The sequence below is a fragment of the Lampetra fluviatilis genome, chromosome 21 (assembly GCF_964198595.1).
Source record: "Lampetra fluviatilis chromosome 21, kcLamFluv1.1, whole genome shotgun sequence".
Lineage (NCBI taxonomy): Eukaryota > Metazoa > Chordata > Hyperoartia > Petromyzontiformes > Petromyzontidae > Lampetra > Lampetra fluviatilis.
The window spans coordinates 12393758-12415645 of record NC_136295.1 but is presented as its reverse complement, the minus strand read 5'-3'; the positions used below and the strand labels follow the sequence as shown (position 1 = coordinate 12415645).

At 52.4% G+C, this 21888-nt stretch overlaps 1 protein-coding gene across 1 annotated transcript in view; it reads right to left on the bottom strand.

The window, feature by feature from the left end:
• Positions 1-20860: 20860 nt before the first annotated feature.
• The window catches only part of LOC144938111 (uncharacterized), a 19072-nt gene continuing 18044 nt past the window's right edge, over positions 20861-21888 (bottom strand). The window contains exon 11 of the mRNA XM_078865809.1: positions 20861-21034. Within this exon, the coding sequence (XP_078721935.1) occupies positions 20861-21034 (174 nt within the window). The remainder of the gene's footprint in view (positions 21035-21888) is intronic.

Sequence of the window (21888 nt, the reverse complement as noted above, 5' to 3'; positions counted from 1 at the left end):
CCTGGACGTGACCAAGCATCCACAACCTACTTCTTCTTCAAGCCTACCACCTCCTGTCCATCCGGAAGCAAAGGGATCAGGCGCTGGGAGCGGAGGGGGTCCCGTGTCGCGTACGCGGTCGAAATCTCTCCCGTTTCGTTAACGTTTTGTCGTTTGTTTTATTCCCTGTTGTTACTGCGCTGCAGGGGCGCCCTAATGTATGTCGTTGTTTTTGTTGTATGGGTGACTTTTTATATGTTGTAGGCGCAGGGACGCCGGTTCACCCTTATATCGTTAAACGCACCTCGGTGCCCTAATAATATGTTTCGGAATTGGTTTATCACCCTTTCCCAGCCGAGACGGCTATTTTTTTCACCGGGGGGGGGGGTGATGTAATAACAGCTATCGTGGGTTCACGTGGGGGATTGGCTTGCCGGTCCTGCTTGTAGCCAATAAGGGTTGAGATAGGGAGTGTGGGGCCGGCGTGATCACGGCATGTCAGCAGGAGTGATTGGCCCAGCCAATTGGGACCCCAGCCAATGGGGACCCGGGTAAGAGGCGTGGTCCCGGGATTGACAGGGAACCATCGAGAACGGTCGAGATTGTCCATGGAGGATTGGCTGGGAGGACCACGTGACGAAGGGATTAAGAGGGAGAGAGAGGAAGGATCGGGGAGGAGTCTGGGAACTGAACGGGGGCGAGAGCCACGCGCGTACGGGGCTCCGGGTGCCACGTGCGCGGTGGGAGCTGGTGGGAGTCCGCTGACGCTACGTTGTCTGCCAGCAACGGAGCGTGTGGGAGCAAGTGTACCGTCAAGTGAAAATAAAGAGGACTGATTCCGAATCCGTCTCCGGAGAATTATTACACTAATGTTACTGCTGGCGGAAAGGACATCCCACCAGGGGGAGCTCTAGAACGCCCCTCGAGTCTGCAGGAGTATGTTGGACTCCTCTTCTCACGTTCAGCCCAACGATTTGGCAGTGGATGGGAGTACCCACATCTTGCCCCGCCACACGCCACTTGCCCATCACTTATCTTGTGCTCCGTTAGGAGGCAAAAACGGAGTAAAATATTCAGTTAAAAGTGTCGTGATGGAACGAGCCACTGGGTCCTTTTCTGTTTGCACATAGTCACATAGTCACTTTAAGATGTTTTCTTGTTCGTGTTCTTTGTTTGTTGCGGTTGCACCCGATTCAAGAGCCGAATGGCTCACAGGGCTATACCAAATAAATGAAACTGAAAAAAACTGAAAGTGAAAAAACAGTGGGATATCAGTCGTCCTAAACCCAAACTAGGCAGACACTCTCGCCGGCTCACCACAGCTTATCCTGGCCCGAACGGGGTTGGGTCATCTTGATTTAAAAACTAAATAAAATAGCGGACGTCTCCTTGACTTATCGATTTTCTTCACATGTAAATACATCAATATGTACACAACCAATCAACTGCAGGGCCCTCTGGAAGTGCCAAAATTTATTCAAGACGAGCAAAATTCCTGACCGGTTTCGATCCAGAGTGTGGAAGCAATACGTTTTATGTGGAGGTATACGAGGGCGAGTATGGCATATTTAATTCGTAATCTACATTCTGCACAACGACTACCGATTATCTTGATTCATTAACAACGTCTGCTAGTTTCTGTCTCTCAAGGGTGTGTGTGTGTGTGCGGCGTGACGAGTCTCTTGTCAAAAATGTTTGGCCCATTTCGGGTTTTTTTTTCTTCTGGAAATTATAATAATTAACCATAGTGATGATAATATGGGAGTTTGTTGGAGATAATGGTCTGGGTATTCCCAAGCTGGTATGACTTGTCACATTTCCATTTAGAAAAAAAAAACATATGAACAGACAAAGGTCTGTCTGATTATTTTATTATCATTTTAAAAACATAAATATCACAGTAAGAGCCTCACGACACGAGTTCAATTCCACGCCACGAATACCATCAGTCCCCGCACCTCCGATCAGCACGGCTGGCTCCGTACGGTGCGGAAAAAGTTCATCACACATGCATCGGTGGCGATTGATATCTAAACTGATTCCTCCCACCCCCCTCGCTTTACAAACCCGTACGAACCAACGCGGTGAATGAAGTGTTTTAGAATCGCCGTGGCACAATTACTAAAGTGCCATTTTCAATTTTCCAAGTCATCAATCATGGACATCTCTTTTCTTCCGCGCCAGCGTCATCTCCTCCACCCCCCATCAACCCCCCCCCCCTCCGTGCCCCACCCCATATCCCCCCCCCCCATTCCCCCAGTTGGCCTTCCCCCAGATGCCCCAAACTTCACCTCAGGCAATTAGCATCCGCCGCCTGTGCTCCGTGCCCTAGTCCACGCACCCTCCCGTGCCCCAAGTTCATCCTCGTTAACGTGAACGCACCGCGCCAACGAGATCTCGCAACACGTTTACACGTCGCACCCGGTACTCATTTAAGGCTGAGTCGACCTAAGAGAGGCCCTTGAGCCAGTTCAGATACAGCACCGATGCTGGCAGTGAGCGGGATTCGAACTTGGATCACCGGGTCCTGAGCGCAATATCGTAACCACCAATACGTAACTTCCGCTCCACGTACACAAAAATGCAAAGATCCCCAATGTAGCCTTACAAGACGATCGGGGCAAGTGCTGTTAGCGAGTGTAACCCAACACGCCGGCACGGCACACGAGAAGGGGTGGTGTGGTCAGCACCACACGCGGCCGCCTTTGTCTCCACAGTGGCGATGTTTCCACATCGCACTAGATATTCGTTTAAGGCTGAGTCGACCTAAAGGAGGGCCCAGGAACCGGCACACACATATATATACATTCGCAGGCAGACATTCTAAGCGCCACCTCTTTAGGCATGCTTGCCCGATGAATCATGCACACAAAGACAAAGATCCCCGTATAGCCCGAACAGACTGTTGGGGCAAGTGCTGTTAGCGAACACCTATAAAGGCCGGCACGGCACACGAGGGAGTTGGTGGCCAGCACCACGCCCGGCCACCTTTGTCTCCCCAGTGGCAATGTTTACGCATCAGGTACTCATTTGAGGCCGAGTAGACCTATGGGAGGCCCATGACCGGTTCAGATGATCGTCACTGTGTTGGCTGTGAGCGAGAATCGAACACGGGACGCCGGGTTAGTAGCGCAGCGTAGCGCTATATCCGCCACACTACCGCTCCCCATGCACACTCACGCACTCGCACACACACACTCAGATAAGGCAAATACCCCATGTATTTATGACAAAGAGTACTGTTGTTTGCGAGCACCCATTAAGGATGAAATGTCCAACGAGGGTGTAATTGTAACCGGCACCGCACCCTGTCGCCTTCTGTCTCTCCATTGTCCCATGCTCGCTCGTCTGAGGCCGAGTCAACCTCGGAGGCTTTGACCAAATCATCTGAGGCTAAGCAGGGCTTGAGCCTGGTGAGCGCCTGGTTGGGCGATCACCGTGCACTCCGTGCCAATGATTTTCTGCTGCTGCTGCTTCGTTGGTAGTGGTGCGCAGGCACGAACAAAACTGAACACATTCGTCAAGAACAACACTGTACGTGGCCCTAACAGAAAAACATATACAATAGGCGACGTTTTGGGCAATGGGCCATCACCTTCACAGCACATAGGCCAGGGTGGCAGATGTTTTAATCTATAATAGACAGGCGTTGTAGGCTGATGTTGGTGCAACACAGTGCGTTGTTGTGCTGTGCTATGCTGCTGTGTTTACATCCCCCCCCTTCCTCCTCTTTCACCAACTGACCGCCGTGGTGAAGTATAGTCAAACAGCCCGCACGGCCCAGGCCACGTCTAAGATGCCAGTGGCAAGGCGGTGTTAACCCTCGCCGGGAATCTAACCCGAGTTGGTTGTCGCGTTTGCGTGCCGGGTTCCCAATTAAGGCCGAGTCGACCTAGGGGGGGATGACGGCCTGAGCGCGAATGGAAATTAGGTTCACGGGGTTCGTAGTGCGATGTGCAAACACACCATGCTCCACCCCCCGCCACACACACAAAGATAGTCCTATAGCCTAAACGGACTGTTGGGGCAAGTGCTGTTAGCGAGTAGCACCTATGAAGGCCGGCACGGCACACGAGGGGGTGGGTGGCCTGCACCACGCCCGGCCGCCTTTGTCTCTCCCAGTGCCGATGTTTGCTACACACCGCGCCGGGTACTCATTTAAGGCCGAGTCGACCTAGAGGAGGCCCAGGACCGGCTTACATATTCGTCACTGATGTTGATGTCCATGAGCGGGAATCAAACATCAGACACAGAACTCGGCGTTCCCCCCACCCACCACCCCCACCACCCTCTCTTCGCCCCTTTTCTCCCCCACCCTCTCCTGATCCCTCCCCCCAGGTCCCCCCCAGCCCCCCCCCCAGCCCCCCCCCACCACCACTCTCTTGTCGCCCCTCTTCTCCCCCACCCTCTCCTGACCCCCCCCCCCCCAGGTCCCCGCCCCCACAGGTGCATGCCGCGTGACAGATTTTGTTCGGGTCACCATGGCGGGGGGGGGGGTCAGGTAGACGCGGCCGACCCGCAGCGCGTATATAACGTGCAGCCGCCTGCCAGTGGCATGACATACAACCAGCCAGCCTTCCTCGTCCAGATACCCAACTCGTAAGGGGCCACACGCCACCAACGCCACCAACGCCACCACCGCCATCACCGCCACCACCACCACCACCGTCGAGTTCCTGCTCGCAACGCCGCCTTGACAAGTCGAAACGAGGTAAGGGGGCACCACGCTCCCCCGCTCTCCCACCCCCGTGGGAGACGTCCGAATTCACCTCCTCTCCCGGGGTGCGCGTCTTACTTTCACGGGAGCGTCTTCCGTTTGGAGGAATACGGTGCCACGCGCATGCTAAATACGAGATAATGGGGAGAAATTGTAGAGGAGGTAATCACTTACCAATCTAAGAAAAATGTAGAAAATCTCTGCATCGTTTCCACACTGTTCAGTCACGTGCTTAGAAGAGAGTAAAGAGGGGTCCCCAATGGTAATCATCGGGGCATCTCTAAATGGATAATCGTAGAATCATTACGAGGCTTAATTGATTAATTAGCGTGCTTTTATTGAGCAAGGGGCACACCTGTGAGTCGTCTTTCCTGCACTGAAGGACCGAGAAAATTGGATTTGATTTGTTTACGTTTGCGCAAGTCGATTCATTTTACAGTTTATTTTTGGACAGAGAAAACAAAATACGTAAGTGAAATGATCCGCGAGCTTCCGATCTCAATAATGTACGAGAGCTCACCGCTGGCGAAAGGGAATTGGCCAAGCGTGCCAATGTAGCAGGACCCTTCTGATAACACACGTTTTGAGACTCATCGGTGAGGCTCTTCCTGGGAGAATTATATAACCATCATCGTGTGTGGGAAAGGTATAATTTTCACCGAAGGTGGTTAATCCATCTGGCCACGAAACTCAATGTGATCGTGAGTTTACCGAGAACGAGGAAGGCTCTGATCTTAAAACACGATGGCGAGATATTGATTCCGTCGCCTGGTTTGCAGGAGGTCGTGGGGGGTTCGATCCCGACCCTGACGCCTGCGATATATGTGGAGTTTGCGTGTCTCTCTCCCCGCGGCCGTGTGGATGTTTTTTTCTCCGGGTCCTCCGGCTTTCCTTCCCTCCACATTTAGAAACGTGCGTTTAGAGTGTTTGCCTGCTCAACATTTTCCCATGGCAAGCCACGTCGTTGAGCTATCATTTGCGATAGCTTGGTCGCTACTGAAACATACCTATACAGCTCAGTGGGCCCACACCTGGTAAAATAAAAATAGTTTCGCTTAAACAAACAGAACGCGACGACTCATCTTGCATGCCGCACGCGCTCAACTTCGACGCTGTCATCCGTCACTCCGTGCGTGCAGTGCAGATGAGAGCGAGATAATTAATGACAACACTCATCATCATCATCACACTGCAGGTATGAATATTTTTCATCGAATAATATTTGTTCATTCGAGTAAAACAACTTTGGAAAAATCTAATAGACTACTAGGCACATCTTCTTGATGAAAAAAGATAATGTACACACAAGACGCAAATAAAATATTTCATCGTGCCATCATTATCTCATCGTCCGACCGGCGGATTCATAGCGAAGTGCGCACACCACTACGCCACAGCTCCGTCCGATCGCAACATAAGACACTCCTTAAGATCAAGTTCGCCAAACGTCTCAATTCACTACCTTCCTTAAAAAGACCAAATTACTGCCTCTTGTGAATGGCATCGATTTGTTGATGGTATCACCAATAAAACGTTGTCGAGGAAAGGCAAGGATAAGATAACTGGACCACGATTCACCCTGGCCATTCCTCAACATCCACGGTGCCCGACTGATGAGTCGCAAGGTCAAGAGGAGACAATGGGATCGGCTGGGGTGGAATGGAACTCGAGCGTGGGGGACCCAACCTTGAGCAAGGTTCCACCAACTTACGAGTCGGGCAAAGAAGGGGAAAACCACCGAGCAGGTGGTGGGAGAGACTGGGAGGGCAGCCCGTGGAGGGAGCTGCGTGTCGACTGGACATTTGTGAAAAAGAGCTTTATAGCTCATCGGATTTTTGCAGTATATATACCGATTCTGATACTGCTGCTGTGGGGGGGTCGAGGGCAGAAAGCGTTGGCGACAAAAAAATCGGTGGCGCCATCGACGGCGTTGGCTCCCCACGACGACCTCACAAGACAGTGAGTGACAAAATGTTTGTCAAAAACATCTCAGCGTGAGATATTAATGCGAAATATGTATCTATCCCCCCCCTACCACCACCACCACCACCGCTTCACCACAGCCATGGTCAGCATCACGCGCACGGCGCTGGGAAGCATTCTGCTCATCAGCATTGCGCTGCCCCGCGCAGTCTCCTCCTCGCCCGTGTTCGAGACCTACAGCAGCTACGACAGGTGAGTCGCGGCGCGGGGGGGGGGGGGCAGAGGGCGCAGACCAAGACACAGGCACGCGCACAGACGTACAAAAGACAAAGATCCCCCGTGAAGCATTAACAGACTGTTGGGACAAGTGCTGTTAGCGAGTAGCAGCACCTATTAAGGCCGGAATGGTACATCAGGAAGTGGGCGGTCAGCACCACGCCCGACCGCCTTTATCTCCCCAGTAGCGATGTCTACAACACCGCACCAGGTACTCATTTGCGGCTGAGTCGACCTAGGGGAGGCCCAGGACCGGTTCAGATAATCGCTACTGCTGTTGGTCGTGAGCGGGAATTTAACTCAGGTCGCCGGGTTCAGGGCGCAGCGCGCTAACCACTACACTACCGCTCCCAACACACTCACCCACACACACGCGCCCACACGCACACGCACCCGCACACGCACGGACCCACACACACACGCACCCACACGCACACACACACGCACCCACACACACACACGCACCCACACACACGCACGCACCCGCACATGCACGGACCCACACACACACGCACCCCCACACACACACACGCACACACACACACACGCACCCACACACACACGCACACACACACGCACCCACACACACACACGCACGCACGTGCTCAGGCGCAAGAGCGCGGATGCCCATCGCAGCAGGAAGCTAGACGGATTATGAGTTACATCGCGGGTCCCGAAGAGGCGGCGACGGCTCGGGGCCGCGAGGAGTCGTGCCCTTGACCCAGCCAGTGCATAAAGTAATTGTTTTACCTAGGATGATGGTGCTGGTGGTGATGATGGTGATGGTGGTGATGGTGGTGATGATGGTGATGATTGTGATGATCATGGCGATGATGATGATGGTGGTGATGGTGGTGGTGATGGTGGTGATAATGTTGGTAGTGATGATGGTGATGATGGCGATGATGGCGATGATGTTGATAGTGACGATGGTGATTATGGTGGTGGTGATGATGATGGTGATGATCATGGCAATGATCATGGCGATGATGGTGATAGTGACGATGGTGATTATGGTGGTGGTGATGATGATGGTGATGATCATGGCAATGATCATGGCGATGATGGTGATGATGGTTATGATGATGATTATGGTAGTGATGATGGTGATGGTGATGATCATAGCGATGATGGTGGTGATGATGATGACCGCAGCGTTCCCGCGGCGGAGGCGCGGGTCGAAGAGGCGGAGCCCTCCTGGTCAGAGGCGGAGGCGAGGAACGCGAAGAGACACTCGGAGGGGACGTTCACGAGCGACTACAGCAAATACCTGGACACGGTGCGAGCCAAGGACTTCGTGCACTGGCTCATCGGCACCAAGAGAGGCCGGTAAGGACACCACGAGACCCCCCCCCGCCCCGCCCCCAGCGGGCCCTGTCTCGGGGGGGGGGGGGGCGTACCCAGGGCCGGATGAACTCAGATGCGAGGGGGAGTTAGAGGCTGTAGCCCAGAGCCTCGGATTGTGAAGGACCCAGAATAAAACTATATATTTTTTTTTACTATTTTTTTTATCTTGCCAGGTAAATCCCACTAAGCTATTAGCTTATTTTTCAGTAGCGACCTGGCAACACGAATAATAGCTCAACGAAGTGGCTTATCATCACGTGCAAATTGATGTCAGCCAAATCCCCTAACACACGTGTGTTTATTCTAATTGTGGATGGTAAAAACCGAAGGACCGGGATAAAAAAAATTCCAGGCGACCACGGGGAGAGAGACACGCAAACTCCAAATATACAGCAGCAGGCGTCAGGGTCGGGATCGAACCCATGGCAGGCGAGGTAGTTAACATCTCCTAGCCACCGTAATGATGATGGTGAGAAAGAGAGAGACACGTAGGCGTTCGAGACCAATATCATCCATACGAGTTTCGTTGGGTTAGATCGCGTACATATATAAATGTGTCGTTAATTCTGGCTGTCGCCTGATGAAGCTAGTTGTAATTACTGGCGAAAAGTCGTACTCAGACTGTAAATGTTGTGGCTTGGCTCTCAAACACACCGGTGTGCTGTACTAGTGACGAATTGGCCACGTTCTGTTTACGTGACAACCCTTACTAGTTGGCTGTGTCGGGTGGTGGCGGGTTTTAACGACACATTTATATATTTACGCGATCTAACCCAATTATACAGCAGGTGTCAGGGTCGGGATTGAACCCACGACCTCCTGCATAGCAGGCGAGGGAGTTAACATCTCCTAGCCACCAGACAGCGCCTCCAGTCGAGGGAGCTCCTCTCGTATTGATCCGACAGGGCAATACCGATGGCGTGTTTGACATCGGGCACTGGTGATGGTGAAACAATGAAGGGAAGGAACTGACCAGACAGCATCAGACTCTGTATTGAGACTGCAGGAGGAATCCGATGAGCTATGAAGCTCTTGTTCACAGATGCCCCGCATGGGGCGGGTCAGCAAGTTTACAACAGCAAACAAATCACAAAATACGAATACTTAATCAGTTATGTAAGTCCGATGTATCAAGCTTTGGCAAGGCAGCAAAACAAGACCAAAGCAGTCCCAGACCACAACCAAGATACCACCACACACAGCAGGAGTCTCTCAATAAAAATAGCACGCGAACACTGCACTACTATCGATACACAGGTAAAGATCGATGTTACTAATCACATCTATATATTTAAAAGGAAAATTTGTGAATATGTGTGTCTATTCGAAATGTTTAGCATACTTCCCAACATGCAACAAACTTGAAATTTGGCATGTGGGTAGCTTCCAGACTGTACACAATATTAAAAGTATAAAAAAATAAACGTATGTATTTGAGAGGAGGGGGGCGCAATAATGCATATATTTTGCACGGCAAGTGAGCGGTGACGTCACATCTGTGCCTGCTGACGTCACGCACCCCCCCCCCCCCCAAAACCTCCGCGAAGGCCGTGTATGAATCCAAGACAAAAATCCAAGTCCCGGGCGAAGCCGGGTAGTAGTGCTCGTTTACAATATAGAATAGCTCCTTGCCCCCTGCCCCTAACTCTCCTCGTGGTGTCCACGTCAGAGCCCCAGCACGGCGGCAGGCGGAGGAGAAGCGCCACGCGGAGGGGACGATCGCGAGCGACTACAGCTCCGTGCTGGACGGGAAGGCGGCCAAGGACTTTGTCGACTGGCTCGTGAGGAACAGGGGCCGCGGCAAACGCGAGTACGAGACCGGAGAGCCACCACTCCTCCTAGCTCCACCACTCTCCTAGCTCCACCACTCTCCTAGCTCCACCACTCCCCTCCTCGCTCCGCCACCACCCCTCCTAGCTCCACCACTCTCCTCGCTCCACCACCACTTCTCGCTCCATCTCCTCGCTGCATCTCCGCGCTCCATCTCCTAGCTCCACCACTCCTCGCTCCATCTCATAGCTCCACCAATCCTCGCTCCACCACTCCTCCTCGCTCCACCACTCCTGGCTTCATCTCCTCGCTCCATCTCCTTGCTCCACCACTCCTCGCTCAATCTCCTTGCTCCACCACTGCTCGCTCAATCTCCTAACTCCACCACTTCTCGCTCCATCTGCTAACTCCACCACTCCTCTCTCAATCTCCTAGCTCCACCACTTCTCACGCAATCTCCGAGGTCTCTGCTCCTATCTTCGTCACACTTCACTCGGTCCGCCGGCTCACTGTAAAAGCTCGTCTCCCAGCAACATCGCACCACGACCCACCACACCGAGCCCCACGTGCTGCCTCCACCACACTCCGCTCCATCTCCTAGCTCCATCTCGAGTTCTCTTGCGTTCTCAGCTGGTTAGACAAAATCCACTCGACTCCACTTCGTAGTTCCACAGCCAGCTGCGTTAGCCTGCTCAATCTGCCGCTCGATTTCCACCAGCATGCTGTCAACTGCTCCATCATCCTTACCCGATAAACGATCGGACAGACGACCCTATGCATCTGTTGTGTGCGTAAGAATCAATCTCAATCCACAAATCATGAATCATTAATTCAGCACCTCTACTGGGAGCTGCCCAGTGCTGAACTAGATTTGAAGCTTTGGTGACTGCAAGGATTCATAATCTTAGTTCTTTCGGTAAAGTCACGTAGGTAAAAAATGAAATAAAAATTAATAAAAATAAAACAATGAAAATCACGACGTTTCGGAGGCAACACAAGTCTCCGTCATCAGGTGGGACCGTCACAGCCAGACTAGCTGCATGCATGCAGCTAGTCTGGCTGTGACGGTCCCACCTGATGTCTGGCTGTGACGGTCCCACCTGATGTCTGGCTGTGACGGTCCCACCTGATGACGGAGACTTGTGTTGCCTCCGAAACGTCGTGATTTTCATTGTTTTATTTTTATTAATTTTGATTAAATTTTTTACCTACGTGATTTTACCGAAAGAATTAAGATTATCAGTGCTGAACTCTCGAATGGCGAAGCATGTGATGATTCATCGATTAAGATCAATGCATCGATTAACACATGCTTCCCTTTTGAATGGACGGGCTTGTAAACAGCAGCCGAGGCATTTGGTGAGTCAGTGAACCCACTGCATGCCGCGTGGTCATACTCTGCCCGCGCGGGGGGGGGGTATTATAATGTCTGAGACAAAGTGATAACTCTCGAAACATCATTGTCCACAAGGCAGGCTTCGCTTGAGAGGAGACGGATTAAGGAGACGTGATAATAGGCAATGTTTACACGTATCTATGTGTTTTGAAGAAGAAGAAGAAGAAGACGACGTGTTGTTACTTGAACCGCATGGTGGGACCCCGGGGGTCCCCAATAAACAAAAGTCAAAATCTAAATTGATGTATTTATTTTTGGCGACTCCGTCCCACCGCGCACATAAACGCCGCGAGACCCACCAGAAATCAATCCTCTCGTTGTTCACCCAGCACTCATCGTTGACAAAATTGCCGTAGTCATAAACAAAACTTTTAAACTTTGATTAGCGCATCGTGTAGAGCTCGTCGAGAGGAATAGAGCACAGTATCGTTCGCCTTAAACAGACATAAATTGACGTCGCAACGCAGTTGATGCGAGAGCCGGGGCTTATGGGACCCCGGGGTCCCCGCCATAAGCTTCGTTTTTGTTTTTGTTGCACCGCTTCTCACGGCAGCTGTACCACAAAGGATAGCGCGGTGTGCGCCGAGATGGCGAAATCAAACAAAAACTGTCGGTCGAGTGACGCAGCGAAGCTCACGATGGTCGTCTCGGTGTGTGCCGGGCGGCTCGTCACGTGCTCCCAGAACGCACGATTCGAGCGACGTTCAAATCGACGGCGGTGACGCGTCGTGAAATGACGCCATTCACATTTGGAATTCACACAGCCTGTGTCGGAGGCCCCATTATTCACGCCTTGTACATGAATGTCACAAGCCCTGGAAACAATCTCTGTCGTATATTAAACTCGCAATTTTAATCCTCGGAGCTGGAAGTGAACCGATCCAGCCCATCCCTCCCATCATCCCTCTCACATCCACCATCCCGACAAAGTCTGCCCGTCCCTCACATTAATTCCACTCCAATGTCTTCCCCATCCCTCCCTATCCCTTCTACCCCCTCCTATTCTTCCCATCCCTCCCTATCCCTTCAACCCTTCCTATTCTTCCCATCCCTCCCTATCCCCTTCTACCCTTCTTATTCTTCCCATCCCTCCCTATCCCTTCAACCCCTCCTATTCTTCCCATCCCTCCCAATCCCTTCTACCCCCTCCTATTCTTCCCTACCCGCGGGCTCCAGGCTCCTGAGCGATCAGGACGCGATGCTGGACTCGGCAGCCCTGGGGGGCGTGGAGGAGGAGGGGGAGGAGGAGGAGGAGGTGGTGGGGCCCATGCCGAGGGTGAGTCCCGATTCGGCGGAGCTGAGCTTCATCCTGGAACAGCTGTCCACGCAGCAGCTCATGCGGCTCCTGCAGAGCAGCGGGGGGCCCTGCGAGCCCACGTGAGTGCCCCCCCCCTCCCCCCATCGCTTTCACAGGGAGCACCCAACTTGCTACGCGCCTGTCTGTGTGTGTGTGCATCTCCTATAGGTGCTACTCGCAAACAGCACTTGCCCCAACAGTCTGTGAAGGCTACACGGGGATCGTTGTCTTTGTGTCCATCTCCAAGTGCACCTAGCATGGCACAAGCGCCCTGGGTGACGAGTGATGAATGTGCGGCTGTCATTGTGGTTGGTGTGTCGATCTCTCTATCTGTCCCTCTTGTCGTCTGTCTGTGTTGGCGTTGGCGAGTCTCGGTTTCTTGGTGTGTATTTACGCGCCTGTTTCTCGGTGTCGAACTTCCGGAGTCTTTGCGTGTTAAACAAAACCAAAAGCCCCCCCCCCCCAAAGGCGTCGATGATCACAGCGGAGCGGAATGCGTCGAATCTCGTCACACCTGGGTGAGCCGGGCGGGGGGGGGCTTGAGCCTGGATCGTGATTAGATGGCGCGAGGCCGCCGCGCACGTGCCGTCGCTGCGGGGCAGCAGAGGGCAGTACGACGACATCTATTGTTGTACTCCACTTCTACGATCCCGCGACCGTTTCTCGCCGCCTCTATTGACGGCGTGGGTGAAGTGTGGTCAAATAAGCCTCCGCAGGGCGCGGAGAGGAGTCACAAAAGGGCTTTGCATGCATCGACTCGTTCCGTCTCGGGGCAGTCGGACGTTGATCTCTCGCCCCCTTTGTCGTTCGTTCGCAGGAGTCGCGGCGCCTTCGCAGACTGACTCGGCCCCGGCACCGCAACGTCCAAAATTGCTCCGTTCCCCACGCTTCAACTTTCCCCCCCCTTCCTCCGCCAACTTCGAGCTCACTCGCCGATATTGCTGACACACACACACAGCTCGCTCGTTCACTACCACTCCTAATCAATCTTTATTGATAATATTCTTATGGCTTCATTAAATAAAAGGCGTGAAACTGCCTTTGTCTAAATCTAGCCTCATAGCGGCTCCTTCTTGGTGTGCTCTGTGTACATTGCACCTACGCCCGGCCTCCTTTGTCTCCCCAGTGCTGATGTTTACACACACACAACACTAATCGCACAAAGCAATTATTGAAGTCTACGTCGATCTAGGGGAGGCAGGGGACAAGGTCTGATATCACTCGCCGGTGATGTTAGCCATGGTCAGGAATCGAACTCTGATCGGTGAGTTTGGAGAGGAACGCGCTAATCGCTGCGCTACCGCTCCCACACACACACACCTGTAATGCGTGGCTAGCAGGTGTGATTCTCACGATGGTAATAAAGTATTTTTAAATTATGACTCGCGTGTACCGGACTACTTGTGTGAAGATCTGTCAAGATCGCAACGGGGGCATTCCCGGCTAAACCCAACCAGCGATGAAGCACCGCGGAGAGGCAGCGATGGAACCGTGAAACTATCTCTCTCTGCGGTGGTAGCTGGATTGTTATTTCGCGAGAGGTGACGGCGACGATTTTGGGATGGGGAAGGCCTGAGCTCGAGTCCAGCAGTGGATAGATCACGGCTGGTGATGATCACGATAAGAGGTTTTAGGCTTAGTGGCCGAATCAGAATGCGAATCCACGCAGCCTTGTCTGACGTGGTGAAGTATGATTTGACCCAAAACGCGTCTCGTCCCACGGCCACCCCCTCACGATGTTCCCTCTCCCACCGAAACTCTACCACTCTCCACCAAGCCCCCCCCCCCATCCCATCCCCCTTCCCCCCGTGCCCCCTACACCTCACCCGGTCACTTCGCCTCGGCTTAATGATGCCTCTCAGCTTTGACGGATCGCACTTTGACAACCGCCGTGGCAAGAACCCCTCCCCCCCCCCCCATTGCTCTTCCTGCCCCTGCCACCAGGTGTCGTGCGTAATGAGAACCGGTTCGTAGCTCGAACTCAGACCCGTCACACTCCGTTTGCGCCCTCTTCACACCGCGTCCAAATTTGGGATCCGGCGACAAACGCGCGCGTGCAGCCTGCGTCGTGGTGACGCAGTCAATGGCACGCTTAATGAGCTATGCGGATGACGGACGTCTAGGGACCTACACTGCTGTGACAGCTGGATTAATTAAATGCTCAATTAATCGACACGTGAAATTACACAACACCCCCCGCCACCCACCCATCCACCTTCACCACCACGTGGCATCGAAGGGACCTTAATGACGGAGCCACGGAATAAAGGCAGAGCAGAGACGTTCAGTCACGTGGGCCCTGTCATTGTCACATGCCACGTGTTCTTAATTGGCTGTTTTGTCCTCATTATAAAAAAAGACATGAAAGCATTTCATGCGGCGAGGTTGCTGGATCGCAGAGACGCCATCGAGAACGCAACACGGCAGCCAAGTAGACGACGGGACAGCAAGTGGTGGGTTCGTGAATCCGTCTGTGTGGATGGTTGAGCGTTATCTCCTCATTTTAGTGGTGGATTTTCTCAGGATGCTCCCACTTTCCTCCCACAAGAAGCAGCACACCCCTTTCTTTTTTACAAGGCCAATCCCGATCAGAACGCAGGATGCTTCTGAATAAAGTCTCCAGACTGAGGCTTTCCGAGGCGAATAATTGGCATAAAATAATAATTGTCAAATTGTGGTGAATGGCGCGGTACACCACTCTTAATGTGCAGCCAGCTGAGTGGACATTGCCTGGTCACATCATGCAGGTCACATCATGCAGGTCACATCATGCAGGTCACATCATGCAGCTCACATCATGACTCACACTTATTGGCCATGTAATTAAAGCACACGTACCACCTGACACTTCAGGTGGTACGTGTGTATTCCCTGTCCCAGGGACTAACAGCGCCCTACCACTAATGACGCTGCGTCTCACGGGACAGAACGGTCTCGCGGTGGCTAGAGCATCGCGATACGAACTCGGCGACCCGAGTGGCGAGTCATATCTGACGCGACTTCGCGTGCCCCATCACGAGCGTGACAAAACACGGCCAAACAACACCCAGCATTGAATTGATCCAGGCCTGTGCATTTTTGCTACAATTATAAATGTGTAAACAAATAACTAATGCTGCTGCTGCTGTTTGAATGATCACGCATAATTTAAAATACGTTTGCTACATGTCAATGCAAAGTGAAAGCTGCTGCTACTGCTGCGGCTCTTGTGGCATCATGGAACACGAGAGGATGGGAATTAAATACTCGATGACGCTAGCAGCCGCGTGCAAAAAATATGCATCTTGCCGAGAGCCACGAGGCACAGTGAGTCGCGAGGAGCGGGTCACAAGCGGTGGTCACGTAGCGTGGTCATGCGGCCGTGTAGTTTTTAATTTTAGAAATTTGTGGAAGCCTCCTTGAGTACTCCTGTCCGGCACCGCTGCCACGCACAAGTGCCACGGCCTGTTCCCGCTTCCGCAGATTTTTTTTTCTGAAGTTCAATTGACGGGTTAAGAATTATAGCTGCGTCTCCGTCGAGTTGCGTCAATTTGAACACCGCCAGTTATGATATTATGTTTATACTGTATACTAATGTGTGCTTATATAGTACTGTAGCGTCATTTGTACAACTAAATATCGCAATTATGTGCAATCCGCAGCACGCGGAGACGCGTAGATTAATGTGTTGCATGCCAATTATGATGAGTGTTTATACGTGTGGGATGAAACGGAGCACCCAGTTCAATTAAAAAAACAATGTCAACACAAAGGGTGAATGTGAGATGGATAAAATGGAAAATTCTCGTCTCGGCAAAGCGGTTTTTTTTCTAATCACTTAACTTTGTTTTTAAAAGAACAAAACACAACCCCTTGTCCGCCACGGTGTTCAGAGGGCTCGTGTTTATTCCAGTCGGGTCATTTCTCTGACAGTTACGATGATGATGATGATGTTGTTGTACACGAGAGAAGCGAGACGGAAAAAAACCGAGGTTAAACCGAACACAATCACGTGGACGGGGGTTTCAAACGAGGATAATTGTTGGGAATAATTTGACCTCTCTCTCCGCAGCAGCAACATCGCCGCGTGTGCCAATCAGGGCTAGAGGCGGGATACACAACGTGCCGAGAAATAAACGCAGGACCGTTTGCGAAGACTTCTTTGAATTTCGAAGCGAAAATATGCTTTATCTTTACACGTTAGCCAGAAGAGCGGCGATATTTCACAATCCCATTTGCCAAGAGAGATTTGGCAGGCATCCAAACAGAACCACACGTAACGAATAACAGACGCTGTGCGAATTTTAAACAAACAAACCGGACACGCGTGCAAATTCGAATCACTTCACACTGATGGCCTGGTTACCTTTGGCACAAATAGGGGCAATGAGCCAGCACTGCCCGACCAAAGGTGCTTGTATTGACCAAGGCTGCTACCTATGTTTCGTATGGAACACTCCAGAACACACCTGTACAGGTCCTCTCAAAGTTCAAGACAAGTAGATGGAATGACCTTCATAAGCAGGTAAGCGCAGTAGATTCATGGCCACGGCTAGCATCAGTGGCGAGTGATCTGGGCCTCTCTCCTTCACCAACTAGCACTGACCAGAATGGTGAAGTATGGCCAATAATGATCTATGCCGAACATGGGGGATTGACAAAGGGATGTACGTTATTTATTAATTAAAGGCGCAATGAGAGATAATTCCTCTTTGTCGCAATAAAATAACGTTCAGAGCGTTGGGGAAATTCCACGGACAGCGCAATTCCAAAGGTGACGGCAGAAACGAGGTCACAGCTCTCCGATGTACATTCGGGTTGCTCCACGTGTTGTTGGACCTTAGGTCCGACGTTTCGTTCCACGTGCTGGGAAGCTTCTTCGCGATATACAATCGAGCCGAGCTGAGCACGTGGAGCGAAGGCACCCCACGTGGTGGTGTTGATGGTGGCGATGGTGGTAGTAACGATGGTGGCGGTGATGGTAGCGGTGATGATGGTGGTGGTGATGGTGGTGATGATGGTGGGTTTGGTGCCGATCAACAACCCGAAAACACAGCGGAGAGACACACAGCGCTCTCGCGTGACAACTTGTGGATTGTTATTGTCAACGTTTTCAGATCGTTTACCTTTATGAATACATCCTCTTTATTTCATAAGATGATTAATTTGGCCAGAAATGAGTCAATACATGCGTGGAATTTCCCGTAAATCGTTGTGACTTCAATTTAAAGGGGGTTTTATCCAGATTTTTTGTACCACAAATCACCACCATGAACAAAATGTACGACTGGGTCAAAGAACTCTGCTCAAGACAAACGGCGAAGACACGCCGACGCTCAAACACGGGCGGCAACTTCGCTTGCGGGTAGAGAGGAATCATTATTCACCAATGATAGACAAGAAATACACACAAATTACACCCGCCTCCCGCCGCAATCAAGAACATAAAATAACTAAGAACCTGCTGTAAGGAGAGGACAACAGCAGCGACAGCGTTACGACTCGGCTGTCCGGCCTCGGCCAAGTGTATCCAGGAACGAGGTCACCAACCAGCCTGCGGCGACGGTCGGCACGGTCGGCAACGGGCCCGGGCTCAAGCACCGCCACGGACAGCGCCCTGGTGACGGACGGCCTCTGTTGACAGAGGCCGTCCGTCACCAGGGCTGGTTGGTGACCTCGTTCCTGGATACACTCCAGACGAATCCGCCAAAGGGCACGGAACCCCCCCCCCGTCGCCCCCTTGAGGCCACGCGGAAAACCCCCGCAATGCTGTCCCACCTGCCCACCACTACAAATAACAGTCAACACGTTTGTCAATAGCGTTGCCCTGGAGAGGGTAAATGGGCGACGTTTCGGGGAGCGGTCCTTCTTCATAGCAGACAGAGATAGAAATAGAGGCCAGATAGATTGAGCGATTTATAGTGGGGAGACTGCGCGATACTCCACGGGGAAATAATGGAACACCAAAAATAACGGAATGCCAGAGAGCGACTTCGTATTTTGTCAGACGGAGGTACGAGGGGGATACTGCGCACTTGCGGAGCGAGGCTCACGGGAGGCTCCCCCCCCCCCCCCACTGGCGCGCCGGCTCCTCATTGGGGAAAAACCCCCAAGGTAGGAAGGCAAGAGGAAGACAAAGACGGAATTTGTGGTGGGTGCTGGGGCAGGGGAGGGGGGCGGATGATGTTGACAAGTGGGCCGTGTGGAGGTGCAGGCACACGCTGACTCTCGACCTCCCGGAGATGAATGACTCCGTTGGACGCACGGTGCCCACCTGCCCACCACTACAAACAGACCAGCCCGCAGGAGGGTGGAGGGTGAGACGGGAGGAGGAGGATTGGGGGCCAGGGTGGTGGTGAGCCAGACAAGGCACGATACGTATTGCACCAGTTTAAACACGTGGTAGGCTTTCACAGCTTTTTGGGGATTAGATCGCGTAAATATATAAATGTGTCGTTAAATCCGCCACCACCCGACAGCCAACTAGTAAGGTTTGTCACTTAAACAGAACATGCCCATGTGTTACTAGTACAGCAAGCCGGTGTGTTGGAGACCAATCCACAACATTTACAATCGGAGTACGACGTTTCACCAGTAATTACAACTAGCATCACCAGGCAGACAAATTTGGCTGTTCACCTGATGATGCTCGTTGTCATTACTGGCGAAACTTCGTACTCAAATTGAAAATGTTGTGGACTTACTCTCCAACACACCGGTTAGTGCTGTACTCGTAACGAATTGCGCATGTTCTGTTTACGTGACAACCCTTACTAGTTGGCCGTGTCGGGTGGTGGCGGGTTTAACGACACATTTATATGTTTACGCGATCTAATCCCAAAAAAACGTAATATGGATGTATTGCACCACCCAGACGGACGAGGCCACCAAGTAAATATTCGCCACAGCTGCTCAAACACGACGCAGGGCCCGATTCGGTGCGCGGTTACGCAACCGCCTCCACCCTGCCGGGCGTCCGAGGTGCTGCGGACGGGGGGGGGGGCGTGTGGGCAGATCTATTCTGTGGGGGGGGGGGCACGCGAGATTCACTCCGGCGCAGTCAAGGGGTTGACTGTAAACGATGGGTATTGGAGTTTGTTACGCGCAGGCCCTTGCCTTGAGCACATCGCAGTCCCTGATGATGCAATTGAGCGGTGTCCTAAAAATAACGCGATAACCCACAGCGCCGTACTGGCCGCAAAGCGTTTAGTTGAGAGAACGATGACTGAGCAGTCTGCAATCACGACCGTACCAAGCAATTCTCTTGTTAGTATCTCAAATACCCCTATGTCCTCGTGTCGAGATCAACTGGACACAGGAGGTGACGTATAAACATGACGTAAGATGATGATCATGACGCTGAGAAAATTGAATCATTCAATCATTGTACAGCCACGTGGGAAGATGACACCAAAACACAGGATCAAATGTGGCTTGTAAAAGTCTTCCAAATGAAGTTATAGCATGGGCACCTTAAACATTACACGGGTCAAAGAGGTTGTCCACAACGCCTCTCAAGTTCATTCGCCGTAGCTCACAAACATCGAGCAGCCTTTGCTTGCCACCTCCAACAATGTCAACAATGTCAGTCACGTGGCGAAACAAATTCAGTTTAAGCTCAACCTGCAATGACCCACGCGGGCATGCGAGAGCAACGTCGCGGGTTCAGGGCCACCGCGAGAGAAGAGGCAGCCTGTCGGCAGGGCACGAGGCCCCCCCTCGCCTCCACTCACGGCACGAGGCTCCCCCTCGCCTCCACTCACGGCACGGGCCCGTCGCTCGGCGTTTCCAACGAGCCACGGGGTCACAAAATACCGCGACAAACACGGGGCACGAGACGACATTTCACGGATCGCGTTGATCTTCACTCGCACACGCTGGCTGTTCAGTAACGTGTCTGTGAACACTTACAGTCTGGGGAGACCTTCGTCCAGCAGTGGAGTGCCACGAAGCAGAATCTTCGCGCTGCCTTGCTGTGTGAGCCCACCGCCCTCTCGGTTGCGAGACCCACTACGCTGAGAAACAAAATGCCCGGCCAACACTTTCCCAAAAATCTCTCCCCCCCCCCCCCACCGCGACATCTCATTTGCTACACGGGCACAACCTGTTCTGCAGGAACACCCTGCAGGCTGGGCTGCTCGGACTGCGGCGCGCATTGCTCCACTGAGTGGCGGTGTCAGTCAATTGGCAACGGCGGAGCGGACGCCGCCGTGTCGATCCTCTCTGGTGGAACGCGCGCGGCGTGTGGCGTGTGGCTATCTCGAGACGCGTGGCTATCTCGAGACGCGTGGCGTATGGAGGGGCGACGCTCGGCCGAGATGACCGTGGCCGCCACTGCCACCGACGCATCCTTCAAACGTGACACGGTCCGAATCTTGTCGAAAATGTAAAATTGCAAACAATAAATGCCCATTTTTTTATTTCCCGAAAGTAAAATATTCCACCGTGAATTACCAACGTTCCCGTGGTGTCGCAGCATCACGGTGTGCGGTTGACGCTCACCGATGGCATGCCGCTGTTATTGCTGTTGTTATTGCTGTTGCTATTGTTGATGTTATTGCTGTTTTCATTGTTGCTGTTATTGTTGTCAGCCTGTAACTTCGCACTGTTGGGCAAATGCCTGCCCCCCCCCTCATCCATTATCCTCCCTTTCAATCGATGACAGAGTGACAATGTGGACACTGCCCGTTACATCGCGTTGACCTGTGACCAATGAGCTCCCGGAGTGGGTGGCACGTGATGATAACAGCCGCAGCCATGGCGAGAGATATACTGAACGTGGTTTGCCGGCTGCGAACGCAGATTAGGCTGAATGTAATCGTCTGTTTTTCTGCAGAAGGGTGGCATCACCGTCCCGTTTCTCCGGCCAATGAAGGTAATTTCCGTGAGCAGGCTTCATACTGCAGCGTCGCTGAGCTCCGAGGAGCGCTTAACAACACGAATCTCAACGCAACGTGGAGCCGTGTGTGGCCTGTTTCACCGCTGCTACCCAATGTAAGTTTAACACGTAGGCTTTCGCGACCAATATTATTCATAATGAACTTTTTGGGTTTAGATCGCGTTATTTATAAATGTGTCGTAACCCTCCACCACCCGACACGGCCAATCAGTAAAAAAGTGTCACGTTGACAAAGACAAATAGTTCACTGCTTTAGCCCACCGGTGTGTTGAAGCGTGAAACCACAACATTTACAATTTGAATAC